Here is a 17,874-nt window from a genome sequence, read left to right on the forward strand (position 1 = left end):
CTGACTTCTGCTTAATAGTAGTGCACACCTACAACTTCCACTTCAATTACGAAGAGAAATTGTTCCCATTTTACTTCCACTGAAAGACAGAAATAAGACTATCTCCTTTTTAGAAGATATAATTTTATCAACACATTGCCACATGGAATAGTTTAAATAATTTTTATTTTTGTCTTTTTTTATAGATCACCAAAACCAACGCAGATTCAGGATGTTTAAACTGTCCATCAATAAAGATAGCATACCAATGCTGGCATAGGTGTAACTGTGACTCTCAGCTGCTAAAACAAGAGCCCATTAAGCTTTCATTATTGCCTGATGACCCCTCAGCTCTATTTCAAAATCCATCTGGTAACAAATGCACATCCTTCCTACAAAACATATTGGGTGCTGTTAGCAGTGGTTGTCTCTCAAGATCAGAAGCTTCAATATAGTTGCCTACAGGTCTCTCAACACTTTTCACCTTTGAGATCTTTTGGCTTTAGTTGCATTCCTTAAGCATCAGGAGCAATACTTGCTTTAACCTGTTTGTGTTTTCAATTCTGCTTTGGTTCTTTCTTGCTGTCACAACAGCTCTGTAGCTTTCCATAATGTAATAAGCAATCTGCTTAACATAAGCTGCATGTAGTTTGTGCTGTCCCAGCAACTTATGCTGTGAAAAACTGAAGCCAAAGAGTTTTGAATTAATGAGCTTAGTTTCTTCTCCTTTCTAAGACTGTTTGCATGTGTCTTAAAAGAAAGACTCCGAAATGAGCACTTGCTAGCTCAAGCATAGCACAAAATCACAAACAGGGTGGCAAACCCAAACATGAATAGAAGTTCAGCCATTCTCATCAGGATTCTGTCTCTTGCCATTGTCTCTTATGGTATATGCTGCATATTTCTGTGAATGACAGAGAATTTATCTTTAATAGGCGGGGTAGGAATGCCAAAGTGTGGTCTACATGGCAAAAGTTAGTAAAGGACAGCTTTGACAAAACACAGAAACTCTGCAATAAATTTATCTGCAAAGTACCTTTGGATAGGATGCAAAGCTGCAGTGTTAAGGATAACTCTCTTATGTTTTCAAAGAAGATGGATGTTGTGTGGTTGACAGCTTGTCAAACCACACAGGTCTGCTTTTAGGATGATATTTTGCTCCACAGGTTCTGAGACAGCTACTGCTATGTAAATCTTGCTCCTGTTCACTCATGTTCCCAGGTCAGACACTAACTGGCCTGATGCCTTTGCAGAATTCACTTATCTCTTTGCCTGTGTGGTTTCAGTGGAACTGTCACAAATGTAAATTAATGACTTTGAGACCTACCAAAGAAGAGTGCTACCTGACAATTTAAGTGCTGGGTTTATTCTAACAGTACACTTCATTTTCTATTACTATAACACAGAGACTTTGTAACGCTTTGCAGATACTTTTGAGTTTGGAAAAGCAGCAGAGAATTCTGGCCGGAACCATAAGGAATCCCAAGTAAAAGTGTAAAAGAAAAAGAACAATTCAAAAAAGAGACATTTTAGAAAAGTGAAAGAATAAATAATTACGGCTGTACCAAAAGACAGTTAAAAACATAAAGCAGCAGACTAAGAGTCCAAAGGGAATAGCAGTTTTCTAATGCTTCAAAAACTTTCTAGATTTATTCCAACAGTAGTATTTTAAATTTAGAACAGTCATTTTCTGAAGAGTGTCCAGAAAGGAGAGAATTCTCTGAAGACGTTAATGTTAATTTGTCTGACATGAAGAAATCATACAGAAGAAAACCACAGTACAGTATCTTTCACCAAGAGCTAGTAAACAGACCGGAATTTAACCTCATCATTCTATCTTAATTTTCCCTGTCACCATGCGAATATTTTTCTTCCCACATTCTTATAAGAACACAGTGTAAAATGACAGTCATGCTGTTGCAGCCACAAAGTTTAGCTGGGCTTAAGGAACTAAGTTGTAGGTTTCTGAAGGGTTTTTTTGTTTATTCCACTTTAAAGAATCATCAGTCAAGATTTCATATCAAGACAACAGATGGTATTTCGTAAGCTTATATTTTGTTTTTAATGGTTATTTTTAACTTGTATCATTAACTTTTTCACATAACACCCCTGGGATGGATATATATTGAAACATGGCTTCACAGTGGCAGATATAATACAGGGATGTGTTTTCCTAAAGCAGGTTTGGCATGTGCAGCCCTGAACACATTTTAAGTGAACTTTCTTTCTCCTGCCAAAAGTGAAGAGATTAATCTCTGCCAATTTCACATGCCCAGCAGAGATGCACCTCTTGCAATCTCACTCCTCAGCTCCAAATGAGAATGTGTAAGTGTTTCAAGACAAGTGCACCCAAATGCTCTGCTACAGGACACTACCAGAAATTAGATTAAAAAAAAAAAAAATTAAGAATCACAAATGAGACTTGATTTGGTGGTTGTTTCTGAACGGAGAGGCCAAATGACAAGGAAGATCCAGGTCTAGCCTCATGAAAAAAGCTTCCTGAGTAAACTGGCTGTCTCCTAACCATCAACTGGGACGTCACCCCAGTATGACCAAGTGCCAACACATGTCCAAAGGCTGCCTAGACCAAATTTCTGCTATGGGTCTGTATGACAGCATGAAAAGTGATTGTGTTATGGTGTCTGGAAATGCTCCTGGGGACACGCCCCTACTTATTGGCATACTGTATGGAGCTTAAGGGGACCTTTTTAAGTCATCAGCAATTAAAACAGACACCTGGCAACAGTATGTAGGTAGGTCTGACAGCTAGCGGGCACTCAAGTCCTGCTGCCATGAAACCAGGCAGGCACTTCAGATGCCAGACTTTACTCATATGTATCATTTCTGAAATTGAGACACAGGCTCCATGTCACTACAAAGAACGAATTTCACACATTTGTTTGCAAGGGCAGTAGAAAACATGGGAGTCGGAGGTGCAGACAGCACGGGAAGATAGTGACTAATTGCTCTGACCAGACTACTCTGCATCCCACACCACACCATTCCACACCCCAGCATACAGCCCTACAGTCTTTGTCGCGGAACACCCTCGAACAACGCAGAGAACCACATTCCCACACCACACAGAGCACAACGCAGCGCACCGCGCGCCGAGCCATTGCATCCCACGCACTACCGCGAGCCGCATCGCCGCGCCTTCCCTCGATGCCGAGACCTCGCCCTGCCACTGCGCACCCCGCACCGCACCAGTGCTGCACCTCACGGCAGCACCGCTCGCTCCTCTCAGCGCACCCCGGTAGCGCATCCCCCCGCACCCCGCGGAGCCGCGCACCCCGCGGAGCCGCGCACCCCGCGGAGCCGCGCACCCCGCGGAGCCGCGCACCCCGCGGAGCCGCGCACCCCGCGGAGCCGCGCACCCCGCGGAGCGCTCGCCCACCGCCCCGTCTCACCGCCGCCTGCTGGAAGGCGCCCTTGGTGTAGGTGCCGCCGCCGCGGTAGGCAATGGCGGGGATCTCGCGTCCCAGCAGGGCGCACTTATGCTGCTGCGGCCGCCGCCGCGAGATGTAGTCCACGCGTGGCACCACGTTGCTGCGCGAAGAGAAGGTGACGATGGCGACGCGCGTGGCCGCAGGAACCACGGGGAAGTCGGAGAGCAGCTTCTTGACGAAGCGCAGCTCGCTGAGGAAGTTGGCCGAACCCACGCTCGACGACTCGTCCACCAGGAACACCAGCTCCAGCCGCCCGCTGCGCGCCCGCAGACGCCGCACCTGGCGCTTGAAGGCGCGCCCCAGCTTCTCCACCTTTCTCTCCGTCGTGTCGGGCACCGGCGGCGCCTCCAGGGATGGCGACGCGAAAGTTGGGGCGCGGAGGAGGACGTCCGGCTGGCTGCCCGGCTGGCTGCCCGCCCGGCCCTGCGGCGCCGACGGCGACAGGGACAGCGACAGTCCCCCCCAGCAGCACAGAGCCACCAGGGGCCACATGGCGTGGCGGCGGGCGCGGGGAGACGCCGGCAGCTGCGGGAGAAGAGCTTCTGGTGGCCCCCTGAAGCCCCACCTCTACTCTACTCTACTCTACTCTACTCTACTCTACTCTACTCTACTCTACTCTACTCTACTCTACTCTACTCTACTCTACTCTACTCTACTCTACTCTACTCTACTCTACTCTACTCGGAGCCGCGTCCGGCCTGCCTCTCTGCCTCCCCGCCGGCCCCCGCAGGTATCTGCGCTCTTTAATCCCCCGCGGCTGAGGCGCTGCCCCTCGCACGCCCCTCTTTCCGTTTTCCCCTCCTCGCCTTTCGGTAACGTTCTCCCCCCGTCCCTCCCCGCCTCCCGCCGCCCCGTCCCGCCCCGATGGGTCCCACACGGCTGGCGGTGGCCAGCCCGACAGCGGGGCGGGTGGCGGTCGCTGGAAACGCGCCGAGCAGGAGCGAAGGGGGTCCGAAAGGCAGGACCCCCTCGAAAAGCGAGGAGCGCCTTTTCCGCTCCCTCGCCGCACGGGTTGGAACTGCTACTCGCGGGAACGGGGTGAGGACTTACGCTGACACGTGCTAAATTAATCGTCGTTAATTTAGCCCTTTGTTTTGCAGGGAGGATGCGCTTGCGGGTGGGAGGTTTGAAGGGTCCATATGCTCTGGTCTCGCTCCTGGCTCTGTCACAGTCTCCCTCTGTCGTTCAAGGGCACACTTCAGCAGCCTGAGAACTCAGTTTTTCAGCTTTCAAGATGGAGCAATACTTTATTTATGTACATCTCACAGCAATGACAGCGAGGTGTCCAGATACGTGGCGCGAGTGTCCACAAGGGTGTGTGAATAAAAGACAGGGACAGCACCTGCATATGTACATCAATGTGTGTTTGCAAACATACACACTCATGTAGCAACAGTGACAATAAACTGTGCATGTTATGAAAATTTCCTGGTTGCCAACTGTGACATTAGAAGCCATTTCTCCAAAGAGGGCCTGTGCTGTCTTGATGTCTGTGAATCACTTTAGGAGAGAGATACACTTGCAAAGAGGCCTCCTGCCAAATTCAGAACCCACTACCTTTCAACCAGTCTCAGTACAGATTTAATTCTCAAGAATAAAATTAGTCGAGAACTTGGGTTTATTTTAGCCATTGGTTTCAAATTAAACTGTCTTCTCCTTAATCAGCTGCATTTCCAGGAGTAACTTACTCTTAGCAAAATTTCCCTGGGAGAGATTAGCCATGTAAAACTGTTGATTGCCACTTTTGGCCTTTTGTTGATATTTTCCTTCTTTTACACATTTTCTACTCCTTTTGACTTTGCTGCTGTTGATATATCACAGGGCAATGAATGGAATACACCCTATATTGTCTGCTGTTGACATATCACAGTGCAATGAATGGAATACACACTATATTGGTGCATTTGCAAGTTCAGCCCCACATTTACATTTGGTTGAATTACACATTTCTTACACATTGAGGCTTTTAGCTGGTAGAAAATTGATCTGGTACTGTCCTTTTGACTTCCCAGCAATACTCAAATTTCACTACAAATGACAAGAGACGAAGTAACAGAAAACATTTAATTAGAAAAATAATGCATCTGATATACACATCCAACATGTTTTTACATATTTTACGTTTATGGAATAGTGCAAGTCCTTCACAAAAATCTGCAAGTCAGTGCTTGAAGAGAATATAGAAATATTACAGAGGCATCTTACAGAGGCATGTGTGGAGAACAGTTCTGGTACTGAAGGATGTGCTATGTGATGGACTGATCAGTTTCTGTTCATGTTATAGTGAAATGAAACAGACAACATCATATTTGGGTTACTATGAGACCTTTTTGTCATGAAAGGATAGCTGAAAATTGCTATAACCACTGAAGTCCTCAGCAAGTTGATTTGCGCAATTGGTCTTTAAAAGATTAAATAAATGATGCTCTAATTGCATCACTGTGGTCACACCATACCACTAGTACACCTAGTCTTCTCATCTATATTGCACTAGGCTGTAAGACTGCGTTGGTCTTTGCACAAACCAGAATGAAAGAATGGAGAAGTATAGGCAAGATGAGTCTGGTGTCTCAAGGTGCTCCTAACCAAAGAGGATTATTGCAGTTACGATGTTCTGCTATTACTCCTGAGTTTTCAAATCATAAAAAGTAATTTAGTCAGGGTTAGCTTGTTGGAAAGCTAACTGTCTCACCCATATTTACATAATCCCAGATTCGTATTTATAAATGCCACACATTTTAGGACTCAGAAGCAGAGAAAAAGAAGATGTACTTAAAACACTTTTAGCAAACGAAGAACAATTCATGTCAATGGCCAGTTGCCAGTGTGCAATCAGGTATGACTAATGGTGAAAACACAGTAGTTAGTTTCAGTCTTGGTGATCTCATCAGAATTACGAATGCAAAAAATAACAAGGCAATTCTAAATTAATCCTTGATTCATGTACAATCTGCAAAAGCATGTATTTTCTTAAGTCACACAGGCCTTCCAGTCATGCTGCACAGAAGCTCTTACTGGTTTAACAAAAATAAACATGTGTACAGGGCTGCAGAGTGAACTCATCAATGCAAGATGTAAATATGTCTATCATACAGGGTGTTTGCAGTAGTAGAGCAATAAAGAAGTGAACAGCTAAACTTTGACTATGGATGCAAGACTGAGACACTAGCATAGTACTGATGTGAAGCAAAAACCAGGAGAATTTGAATGGTGAGGGGAATTTCAGTCTATGGATAATTAGTGTGCAAAAGGTTCTGAAAAGAATCAAGTGACTTGTATTTAGTGAATAATTCTCCTAATATATTTTCCCTGTATATAACACAGGTACCTCTCTTTACATTCATTGACATTCAATCTATTTGTGCAGAGAGGAGGCACTAAAGCATTACAAGATACTGAGAAGTTAGCACCAGAATCTGTAGTAAAGGAAATCTAATGGTATGAGGGAAAGAGTGAGGGCAGGCAGAGAATTAACTCTGCTCCTGGTGTGATTTAACAAACCCTAGAATAATTTCTGGAATAAACTGAAAATTAAAAGCTTGAACTCAGCATGCAAAATCCTCAAGAAGGTATTTTATCCATGAGGCTGTACTTGCAAAAGAAAGAGTTGTCTTGCAGATGGTGAAGGTCATGTATATATGTGTAAGCAGCAAGCATTCTGTTCACTATCTGTTCACTAAGCTTTTTTGAAAACAGCATTTCCAGGGAAAATCTCTGTTGTAATGAAATAGCCTTCTCTAAACTTGCCTGCCAGCTTTTTACAAATCCTTTCCATGTGGAGTGTCTTAAGCCCTCTTCTTTTGATGGTCTTTTCCCTGTTGTATTCATGCATATTCTTTGTGCTTTGGTTCATACTGATCTGTAGCAGATGGAGAGGTGGAGAGCAGAAGGAGTTTTTTCCCACTTTAAGAGTCCCTGAAGGTCAAAATATCTGCCCTGAGTTTCATTATCGGAAAAGAAAATGCAGGTTTAATGTGGCTTCTGATTACATGGTACTTAAGAAGGTCGTGCTGGCCTGTGAGTCTATTTCATTACAAAACAGCAGGTAATAAAAAAAAAAAAAATTAGATCTTGTGAATAAACTGTCTTTGTCATGTGACAGAAGAAGGCTGACTGGTCCTGACAAGAAAAGCTTAAAAGCAGCGCTTCAGCTGCTTTTACAATCAGATTACTGTTTCTCTTTAATTGTCTTATTAAAATCCACAGACTTGGTGAATTCCAGTAATTCTTTACTGTCTCCTCACAAGATCATATGGTCATTTAACACCACTCTGATTACTAAACAAAAGGGAAATCTTTACCCCCAGTTAAAAACCCTTCTGCAAACAAACAGTCTGAGGATTGCTGTCCTTTAGCCAAATAGCTTTTTGCTTGAATTACTCAATGAAACATGGCCAAGCATCTTTCCAAATATGGAGAAGAAAAGCATTGTGTTCCCCCCGCCCCCCCCCCCTTCACGTTCCCCAAATACAGCTGGACAGAGCACATCCTTGCACTCAGTCCACACAGTATTTGTGCCTGCAGAGACAGCACCACAATATCACATACCCTACAATTTTTGAAGGAATGCAGGTCAGTTTTGTTTTTACAGTAAGGATGTTCTGCTAGCAGCATTGTGCCACAGTGGAAACCCAGCTGCAACTGAAATGTTAGGTCTTCTGCAGGAATTTTACAGAATTCTAGATTTTAGCTAAACTAGAGATAAAATGACAGCTCAACACAAATCAGAACCTGATGTTAGTTAAGCTTGTTTTAAGACTTTCTTTGTGCTCAAGCACACAGTGCCCATCTGAGGAAACCTAACACAATATGTAGCTAGCAGAACTAGTCTTTTTTCTTCCTTTTAACCTTTGCCAGTGTACGGGATTACTCTGCTTCCACTTCCTCTTGCAGGTGTCAGGCAGTATTTCAGCAGGGGGTGTTTAAGGAACTGTATGAGGAGGAAAGCTTTCAAGAATAGCATTTTCAGAGTAGGGGTAGAAATACTTTCAATCTCAGAAAATGATCTCTGAAATCCACCACCAGGGAGACATTAATACAGTACCAGAGTAGTGCCAGGCCCTGGTAGGTTATATCCAGCTTTCATAGTTTAAATGAAAGCAGCAGAGCTGTTCTAGGGAAGGGGGAGAAAGAAAAGGCTTTGGGAAGTTACTTTATCCTCTTTCTTCCTGTGCCCTTTAGGAGAAAGGACACGTCCAGCTCCTGAGTCCTGGGATGTGTGTCTTCTCCTCTTGGCTGAGAAGCTTCACCTCCCAGTGCTGCAGTGCCTTACCTCCCTGTAGCTTCATTCATTGCCCCCAGACTATAGCAAAGATCAAGACTGCAGTCTTGCTGCAAAGCAGGACCTGCTCTTGGAAGCTCCCTATGTTAGAATGCATTGGTGGAACACACTGTCTTAGCCCTTTCTGACAGTTAAAATTTTAATTTGTTTTTTTAGTGGTAATAGTGGAAGGACAGTGGAGGAGATGCATTGTGCATTCAGTACTGCGGGGCCAAAGCTAGGCTATCAGGATTTTAGTCATAAAATGTGAGTTGATTTTTTGGCCACTTTAGGCCTCAGTCGTAAACAGAACATATGAAAGAAACAAAGAATTTTCTATAAATATAAGAGTATTCTCAAGAAGGCAGAATAAAAGGAGATTAAGCTCTTAAATTATCACTTTTTATCATTAAAAGTTGGGAGAGATACTTCACAATCTTTTAAAATACCAGTAATTCACTGGCTGTAATTATTTTAAGATAAATTTTCCAGGGCTAGAAACTTGAAGTCCAGACTTCCCACATAAATACTGTTTAAACACACACAAATTGAGGCCAGTAATGTTTTATTTACACACACAAATCCCATTGACACCTCTGGGAGTTCTGACACAGACTGAAGAGAATACATAGTACTTGAATAAGAGCAAAATATCTGTCCACATGACTTTGGAAAAAGATTATAATGTAGGAGGAGAAGTGTCAGTCTGCCAAAAATTGCTCCTTTCAGGCAGAGGTCTGTGCAGTTTAGTCTTCAGCAGAGCAAATAAGCATTTGTATGAGCCAAATAATGGGTTATTAGTTCAAGCTATAACAAAAAGAAAAACAAGATTCGTATTGCTTCTCAGTATTCAGACAATGATGAAGTTTAGTTATAAAAATTTTGTTTTCACTGGTGGACAAGCCCAATGCACAATAAGGATATCATATGGCTAGCTTCTAAGATGAAAAAAAGGTAGGCAAAATCAAAACATCTGCTGGTCTCTGTTTGCACAGCAGATGTTCACTACACTTCCAAGTTAAGATCTTCAGAATTCATGAAGCATACTTTATCCATAAGCACACAATCAGTCTGTCTTTGGCCTATAACATTCATATGAAACTGAGTACATTTTGCCATATTCTACACTCTGAAGTATGTGCTGTGTGATTTTTGAAAGATCCAGGCAAACACTGAATGTAAGAAAATCATGGAAGGCACCTTTGATCATATTCTAGGTAACCTGAGATTCTGAAAACACCAGTGGGGCAGGACAAAGATATAGATATAGTCTGTAGGGTGAAGCTTGTTTATGGCATTTTTTGCTCCTGAATGGGTTGATACAAATGAAAAATAGGCTTGGTAGACAGGCTATTCCAAGTTGCTTTTTCAAAACTTGCTGTATATTTTAGCCTTGAAGTACAAATGCCCTGTCAATCTTTCACTCTGTTAACTTACAGCATGGAGGTACTGCTGATTGTGCACGTGTGTTTCTCAAGATGTTCTGCACTAGCCGAGCAGAGTGGTGCACTGGGATAATGAGGGTAAATTTCTAAACTCTCTGTTATGTCAAACAGGCTCCTAAGCATCTAAGAATTGGCCTTCACAAACATGACTGGAAAGTACTTTTCTGAATGAGTTGTGCAATTCCATAATTTACAGAGGTAATGAAGTTTTAAGGAGTGTCATGGTTTGACACGGGAAGAGAATTTTTTTTTTTTTGGAAGGAAGAGGTCTACCAGTCAGGGGTCAGGTTTGGATACTGACACTTGGGGTGACCAATTGAAGGTGGACACGCCTCTGAGAACACAGAGGGGTTAAAAGCGGAATTCCCAGGAGGACTCGTCCTTCTTTGGTTCCGGTCCTCACAAGGTACAGACCTCCCCTGCCCAGTCCGGGCTGGGTGGGGGAGGGGAGCCATGTGGCCTGCAGAGGTAGGCCAGGGGGTGAAGGATCAGAACCGAGCTGGGCCAGCTCCTGCGGACGGAAGAGTGGAGAACATCTGGGATGTCTTTGTTCCCCTCCCCTAAGCTAGAGGGAAAAGAGATAGAGAGCCAGCAGACACCTGGGAGTTTGCCTGCGGAAGAGAAGGAGAAGGGGGGGGGGAAGATACCCAGCGTGGGAGATGGGAGACGGAGTCCTGGGCTGAGATTGCAGCCGTCCGGGGAGTCCGGGAATTTTAACCCTTTCCTGTGAAATGAAGGCTTTATGAAATATTACTCCTCCTGAATTTGAAGGAAAGAGAGACAGCCTGGGACCTCAGATGTTCAGAGAAGAAGGTTGGGGGGAGATGATGGAGTGGTTTTGGCTGGACTCTGCTTGTTTACCATAGACTAAACCACTCTTTCTTTCAAGAGGGACTGCATTTTAGGGGGATGCACTGGTGAGCCAAGAGACCTTCTTCAGCAACTACCAGTTTTGGAGTGGACAGAGAGAGAGCTGAGGAGGGTGTGAGGATGCCCTCCATCTTCAGAGAAGAAGAGAAGGAGATCTCTGTCCTTGGACCCTCGGCCCCAGGGGAAAATGGGGGGGACTCTAGTCCCGAAATGCGACACTGGACTGTTGTTCCTGGTGGTCCTTAGCAAAGCATCCTTAAAGGGGCCCTATAAGCAGTCTCTGTCCATGCACAGTGGTGAGAGCACTGTGACATGGAGAGGAGAATGTCACACTGGCCGGTGTGTCTGGGCGGTGCCACGTGTGACATTGGAAACACAAGAGGTGGCAGCTGTGTTTCCTGGGGGTCTGTGGTGCAAGGGGGGCTCCTCTCTTCCCTGATGGACTCAGTATTGATTATATTGAAGGGTGAAAACTTGATTAAGGATCCAAATGGGTCTCGCTGGGGTTTGGTGGAGTTGGGTGGTGGGAGGAGGAATGTTTTAGAAGGTTTTCATTTCGAATTTTGTGTGGTTTTTTTTCTTTCCTTTCTTTTCCTTTTATAGTAGTAGTAGTAGTAGTAGTAGTAGTGTAATAAAGTTTTTCCTTTGTTATTAGGTTTGGCCTGCTTTGCTCTGTTCTTGATCACATTTCACAGCATTTAATTGGTAGGTAGTATTTTCATGGGGCACTGGCATTGTGCCAGGGTCAAACCATGACAAGGAGTAAGAGAAAGAAGGTTGGGGCATGCAGAGCAGTTCTTCCCAATTGCAACTGAAACTCACAAGCAGGAGAAGTGTGATTTTTCTCTGTGGTTAAAGAAAGGACTCCCGTTTTGAGGCATACAGCTACCTTATTAAAATTCACACAAATTCTAGTATTGCATATGAATATGAAGTATTTTGGATGTGCATTTATGTTACTATGATGAAAATACTGTTCTCAGACAAGAAATTATCTTCAGCTTGGTGGAGACAGTTGGAAAGAGGTGTGATGGTGTCCTGGTTGGAGAGTTGTATGAGTGCCTGGGGAAGCTATGTGGATGTGGATGTGGATGTGGATGTGGATGTGGATGTGGATGTGGATGTGGATGTGGATGGCCTACTCATGTCATCTTGGTTTTGTTCCTTGTGGTGAACACCTTTTTGTGGGTATAACACCTTCTCTTTTTGTATACTTTTGCTGTTGTTATGGCGCATGTCTTATTTCACTGCTTTGTGCTTTCTATAAATCGTTACCTCAACCCATAGTCTCTGCTTTTGTCCCTCTCTTTACCAGATGGGGTAGGCGAAAGGAGAGTGCCTTCCTTGGGGTTTAATTTCCAGCTAGTGTTAAAAACAACACAGAAAAGAGGATAGGATAATTAATACATTATGAGGAAAAGCAGAGGTGATGAACAGAGAGAGACTTCACTATCATTTCTAATTAAAAAATTATATGGTATTAAGTGAATATGTTGGGACATCTCTTAAAACGAAACGCTACACACACCAGTGTAGTCAAGCACTTGAACTCTGAGCTATATAGTAATTCAGAGGACGCCTCAACATTTTTGTGCAGAAAAACTGTGGAATAAAAATCCTCTCAGCACCAGTATTCTCCAACAAAGTACACATATTTCTCTTCCAACTCTGAAAACATGAAGCAGTGTACCCCAGATTTTAAAAGAGTATTAACTATACTTGCCTATCGTTAAACTTTTTCCTGGACTATGTTAGTCAAAAGACTTGCACATAAACAGATACTTATTCTAGTCTGATATGGCTCATATTATATTCATACAACATCACTCTCCCTCTGTATAAGAGTTTTTATGCATATTAACCACAATGTTATTTTGAAATGAAGCCGACCCAGGACTGAAGACATGAGAAATTGAAGTGCTTTCAGAATTACTGTGGTACACATCTAGGACAAAGAGCTCTTAACAACCACAGTGCCATGAAAAAGAGAATATACAAGGTTGGAGAAAGAATGTACTCTTTCTCTCTTACAGAAAGAAATGTGAGTTCCTTAGCTAACTTCAGGGACAGAAGTAATAATTAACTTTGAGCTCAGGATGGGAGCAGACAAAAACTGAAATGAAAGCTAGATCAGCAGAAAGTCCCAGTTACCTGTCTTACACATTAATGAGGGTAGCATTGGAGCATCCCAGCCAAAAGTCATGTCACAATAGTGGGGCAGCTGGAAGAGTCAGCCTCCATCCTGTACTCTTCTAGACATATGCTGCATCTTTTCTGTCCTAACAGCAGGTACACTCAGCACCCCAAGAGCTTACAAACCCTTATTTGAAGTCACTCACACAACCATGCCATGTCCCTTTTGTCAGCCTATCAGAAGTTAAAGCAAACAGAAAGGAGGACATGCTGTGTTTTGCATTTGGCTCACTCGCCTACTTAAAATCACTCTAAAGGTCTATGTGTTTGCAACAGTTAAACTAAAAAAGTGTTTGGAGTAAGCTTAAGATGTCTTTAAGCAGTCTGACCTATTTGGTTCATGTGAGTTTTTTTATTTTCTGGTTGATGGGACAATCAGGTTATAGCCTTTTATTGTTAACAGTCCAAAGTGTCTCCTTTCCTGCCTGGTTAATGAAGGCAGGAATACTAAGATACTAGATAATACTAAGATTTCAGTAAAACAAAAATAAATATCATGAACTCAAACTGAGACTCAGTGTTCTGGGTCTAATTCTTCCATGCATATTCACATGTAGTTTATGTTTATAACTGATGGAAATTTTGTTAAAGTAAGCCTAAGAAAGACACCTAAATTTGGATGGATTTTGGAAATCAGTGAAACCAATGGAGACATGGCAGTTGACATAATTTCAGAATCCCAGATTTCAGTCTGAAGCTAATAATTTAAATATCATACTTGTATTCTCTTGTATTGTCTTTTTGTCTTCACACCTGAATGTCCATGTAAGTGATGGCCCTAAGTCCATCTGTCTGGTGCAAGGGGACACATCAGTATGATGGGCTCTATGCTTAGTGTACTTCACTGTCTGTACAGAAATCATGTCTGGAACTGTATCTTGCTATTTACCTTTTCCATGGTCTTGTATTTTGTCTACTTGCCACAAAGATTTTCTGTGCATGTGTCAGCAGATCAGTATTGCATGACTAAAAAGGAGATAGATTAATCTAGTTCAGTCAACATATGCTCTCACTTCTATTGTTTTTGATATCTGCCATTAGATGAACTTTCTCAGCATGTAAAGCATGATCCTCAAATGAAATAAAATAATGATTATTATCGGAAAGGCAATCAATAAAGTTAATTGCTATCTCTTTGGAAAGGGTATGGTAGAAGATGATTTGTACAGTCTCTTGTTAATGGACAGCTAGTAATAAAAACTCACATACTACTTTGAAAAAATTGCTGTGTGTGTCAGTACTATCACTATTCATAAAAATATATCGGAGCAAAAGATGTAGAATATATTTCTTGGAATAAATTTACTGTATGCTCTATAAAACCTATTTCTGTCATAAACAGTAATGCATTATTTTTTTCCCCACTGAAATTACCTGTGGTGTGCAAAAATTAAGTAATAATGAAAAGTCATATCTAATCAAGATAGGGGGTACTACTCTTTTGTTTTATAAAGTTATTCTACTTATATGTACCTGTGTACTCTCTTCTTGTTCCTGGCACAGTTAACTGAAACTGTATTTTAAAGCAATTGTATTTCATGGTTTCAGTGCCATGTTCACTGAAGACTTTATTATTCAATTGCTGGTTTACTTTGCATTAGACAGCAAGTTTTGAGATAGATTTGGTCTAAGGATCTCCGTTCTGTTGCTGTGATGTAGTCTTTATCATCAGTGGATAAACAGTCTGTCCCTATAGTAAGTGTTGTGGGCAAGGAAAGAGATCCCCAGGGAGGGAAGAGCTTTGACTGAAGGTAGCTAAGCAGAGAGGACTTCATTCTGCTTCAGCAGTATCTCATCCTAAGACATGCCAGGTTACAGAGCTGTTATCACCACCCTGCACTTAATAGTGCTGCATGACCAAAATCAGCTTCAATTACAATCTACTTCTTCTTGCAATGTTGCAGTCTCCATCATCAGGGATGTTACAACCCCATTTTCTAGGTGAGTAATGATACCTCGGTGCATCCTGGTTTGTCTGTCATAGCTTATGGACCTCTAAGAGAATCAGTTAGAGTTGTCTCAGATCAAGTCTCTTAAGATATATGAGTTGAAGCTTTAACCACAGGTGTTCACCAGAAATGTGGGCTGGAATCGTCTTACAGCAGTGTGGATAACTTATCTTACAGGATATAAATAATGCCCACTCAGATGCGGGAAGGGAAATTCCAGGGCTTGTTAGTAGTAGCCATTAGGTAGGAACTGAACATCCTGGATCATGAATTGTATGTGGAAGTATTTTAGCTTTGTTTTCCTTTTTTCTTTCCTGCCTGTTGGTAGTTTAAGTTCTCCTTCCAAGCTTTGCACTTGCATTTTCCTTCCTCATAATTTGACTGTACACACAAATCATACACTCTTGATTTTACCCCCTCTTTTAAACACATCAGTGCAGTACCATGATATCAGGATTCAGTAAACAGGTTGTGTTCTGATCTTTCAAATGGACCCTTTAGGTCTCCAAATACAAAGGGCACTTGTGCAGGCTTCTACACTGATTTTAAATTCTAATTTTAAATTTAAATTTGAGTAGACTCAGACTGCGATGATATATACACAACAAGAAAAGGGGGACAATTTCTGTCCATATATTTAGGATAGCATTATTTCTACAATGAACTGACTAAAATCTCTTCTTAGATACAATCCCTAAAAGGGATACAATCCACAAAAAATCCCTTGACATCAGAAGTGTTATAAGAAAACATAATTGGTTTGAAAACTCCCTATGTAAATGAAAGCAACTGCATATTTCACCCCAATTTAAATAGTCTTTTAGACTCAAAGCTTCTTGCTTATAAACATCAATTTTCCTATTTATTTACAATTGATTACACACACTTGCAAAATCATTCCACATGGAATGCTCTTTTTTATTCTTCAGAAGTACAAGAATTGCTTTTTTTTTTTTTTTTTTTTTTTTGCTGTGTTGTTTTGTTTGTGCATGTGTAAGTGTCAGCCCATGGGTTACACTTGTTCAATAAAGCTTGTTAAGGTATTTACAGGTTGCATCACATAATGTCATTTCAAAAGGAAAGAGTAAGATATTTGGAAGCAATTTTATTACTTAATAACAATAATGGGGGCACACAGTCTTCATTGTTAGTATCTCAAGAATGGCCAAGTTCCCATAAGTGACTGTCCCTGCCCTTCCAGATAAAGACCATATGTCAACTCTTTAAGAACATTGTCGATACCCCTAACAATGAGCCATTTATGTAAACTAAGCACCTTAAAACACACCAGCTTCACTGGGACCCAATCATAAAATGATTATTTTTGCTGTGGGTAAGATCACATTTCTCCTCTGCTTCTATGTGCTAGACTATGCTTGCAGAAGCTTGCTTTCTTCTCTCTAGTTGCTGTTGATGAGGACTTTAATGTCTTTCACGTAGACATGGTGGTTTGGATAAGAAAATGTGGAACAAATCTTATTTACTTAAAATTAGAGGGATGAAGAAAGAGCGGAGAGATTTCCAATTGTATTTACAGACCTCTTACCACAACCACTGAAAAAAGGGTAATTTTTTTTCCCCAGTAGAGATTTAGTATAATTTAATTGATAAGCCCTTCAAGAACTATAGGAGGTCAAAGTGTCTTGTTCCTTCTAAGAATTGTTCAGTTTCCCTGACCAGGAATTTTGCAGATTTTCATGTTCCACTTGCAAAAATAAGTTGATTAGGAGTGTAATATTATTGAGTTTTTTTAAAATGTAAGAGAAAGGACTAAAGTATATCACAAATCTGTATTGTTTATTAGAGGTTGGAAATGCTTTAATGTTTAAAAATGCATAAAGTACATCCACATGATTTTTTAAAGGTTTCTTTTATTTGTTGTTTTGTATGTTTAGACAAGAGGGAAGAGAAAGCCTAATGGTGCATGAACTCTAAACCTGAATTTTACTACTGTGGTATCCTTAAAAAAGTAAATAGCTATGATACTGAAAATTGTTCTTACACTCCCATAGATTTATGATCAACAAAATTCTCGATTTTTCTTCTGTCTTTTGTTTTGTCCCATGCAATCTCAAGTTCATAGCTGCAGGATTTCCCATCAGGCCTACCAAAAGTCATAAAAAATTGAAATGCATATATGCATTTAATGCTTCAGTTCATGTATGTAACTCTGGTTAGGAAAGACATGCATGATAAAACCTCTCAAAATCAAAACCCGTTTCAGCTAAAATTCACTCTGAAGTCATTAAATAGTTTGATTTCAAAAAAAGAGTAAAAAATTTCTACTCCCAAAGTAAAGTTTGCAGAACAAAAATTGAGATAAAAATGGAAACTGCTTTTTGTCCTTTATGAAAGGCTACAAGAATACAAAAGTGTTTCTTTCCATAAAAGACTAGGGAGAGTTTTGAAACCTGTTAATTTCTTTACAAAATTTGTTACTTTATAATCAGCTGCATATGTTACAAACCATCAACCAAGAACCTTTTAAAATAACGAATGTAGACAGGACCTAGTTGAGCACTGATTTTTTTCCTCCTCTCCATTAAATATAAGGAAGAACTTTTTTCTCTTTGTTTCATCATTTGCCTTTAATTGTTTACTTTTGCTTCTTTCTCCTGCAAGAACATTTAACAGTTTAATGTGAGGATACATCTTTCTGAAGTGTCAAAATGCAGGGGCAGCCTCCCTTCCCCTAGAGAAAACCGCAGAAAAACCAGAGTAAATGGATT

General features: G+C 41.5%; 1 protein-coding gene across 4 annotated transcripts in view; it reads right to left on the minus strand.

Annotated features, from left to right (window-relative positions):
- SVEP1 (sushi, von Willebrand factor type A, EGF and pentraxin domain containing 1) overlaps positions 1–4,876 on the minus strand; it is a 118,520-nt gene extending 113,644 nt beyond the window's left edge. For 3 of the 4 annotated variants that reach the window (XM_072921665.1, XM_072921666.1, XM_030257747.4), the window contains exon 1: positions 3,390–4,876. In XM_072921665.1, coding sequence (XP_072777766.1) covers positions 3,390–3,920 — 531 coding nt within the window. In that variant the 5' untranslated portion in view covers positions 3,921–4,876. The remainder of the gene's footprint in view (positions 1–3,389) is intronic. The other variant, XM_072921667.1, reaches the window with a different exon arrangement.
- Positions 4,877–17,874: the final 12,998 nt, after the last annotated feature.

Source organism: Taeniopygia guttata, chromosome Z, assembly GCF_048771995.1.
Source record: "Taeniopygia guttata chromosome Z, bTaeGut7.mat, whole genome shotgun sequence".
NCBI classification, from domain to species: Eukaryota; Metazoa; Chordata; class Aves; order Passeriformes; family Estrildidae; genus Taeniopygia; species Taeniopygia guttata.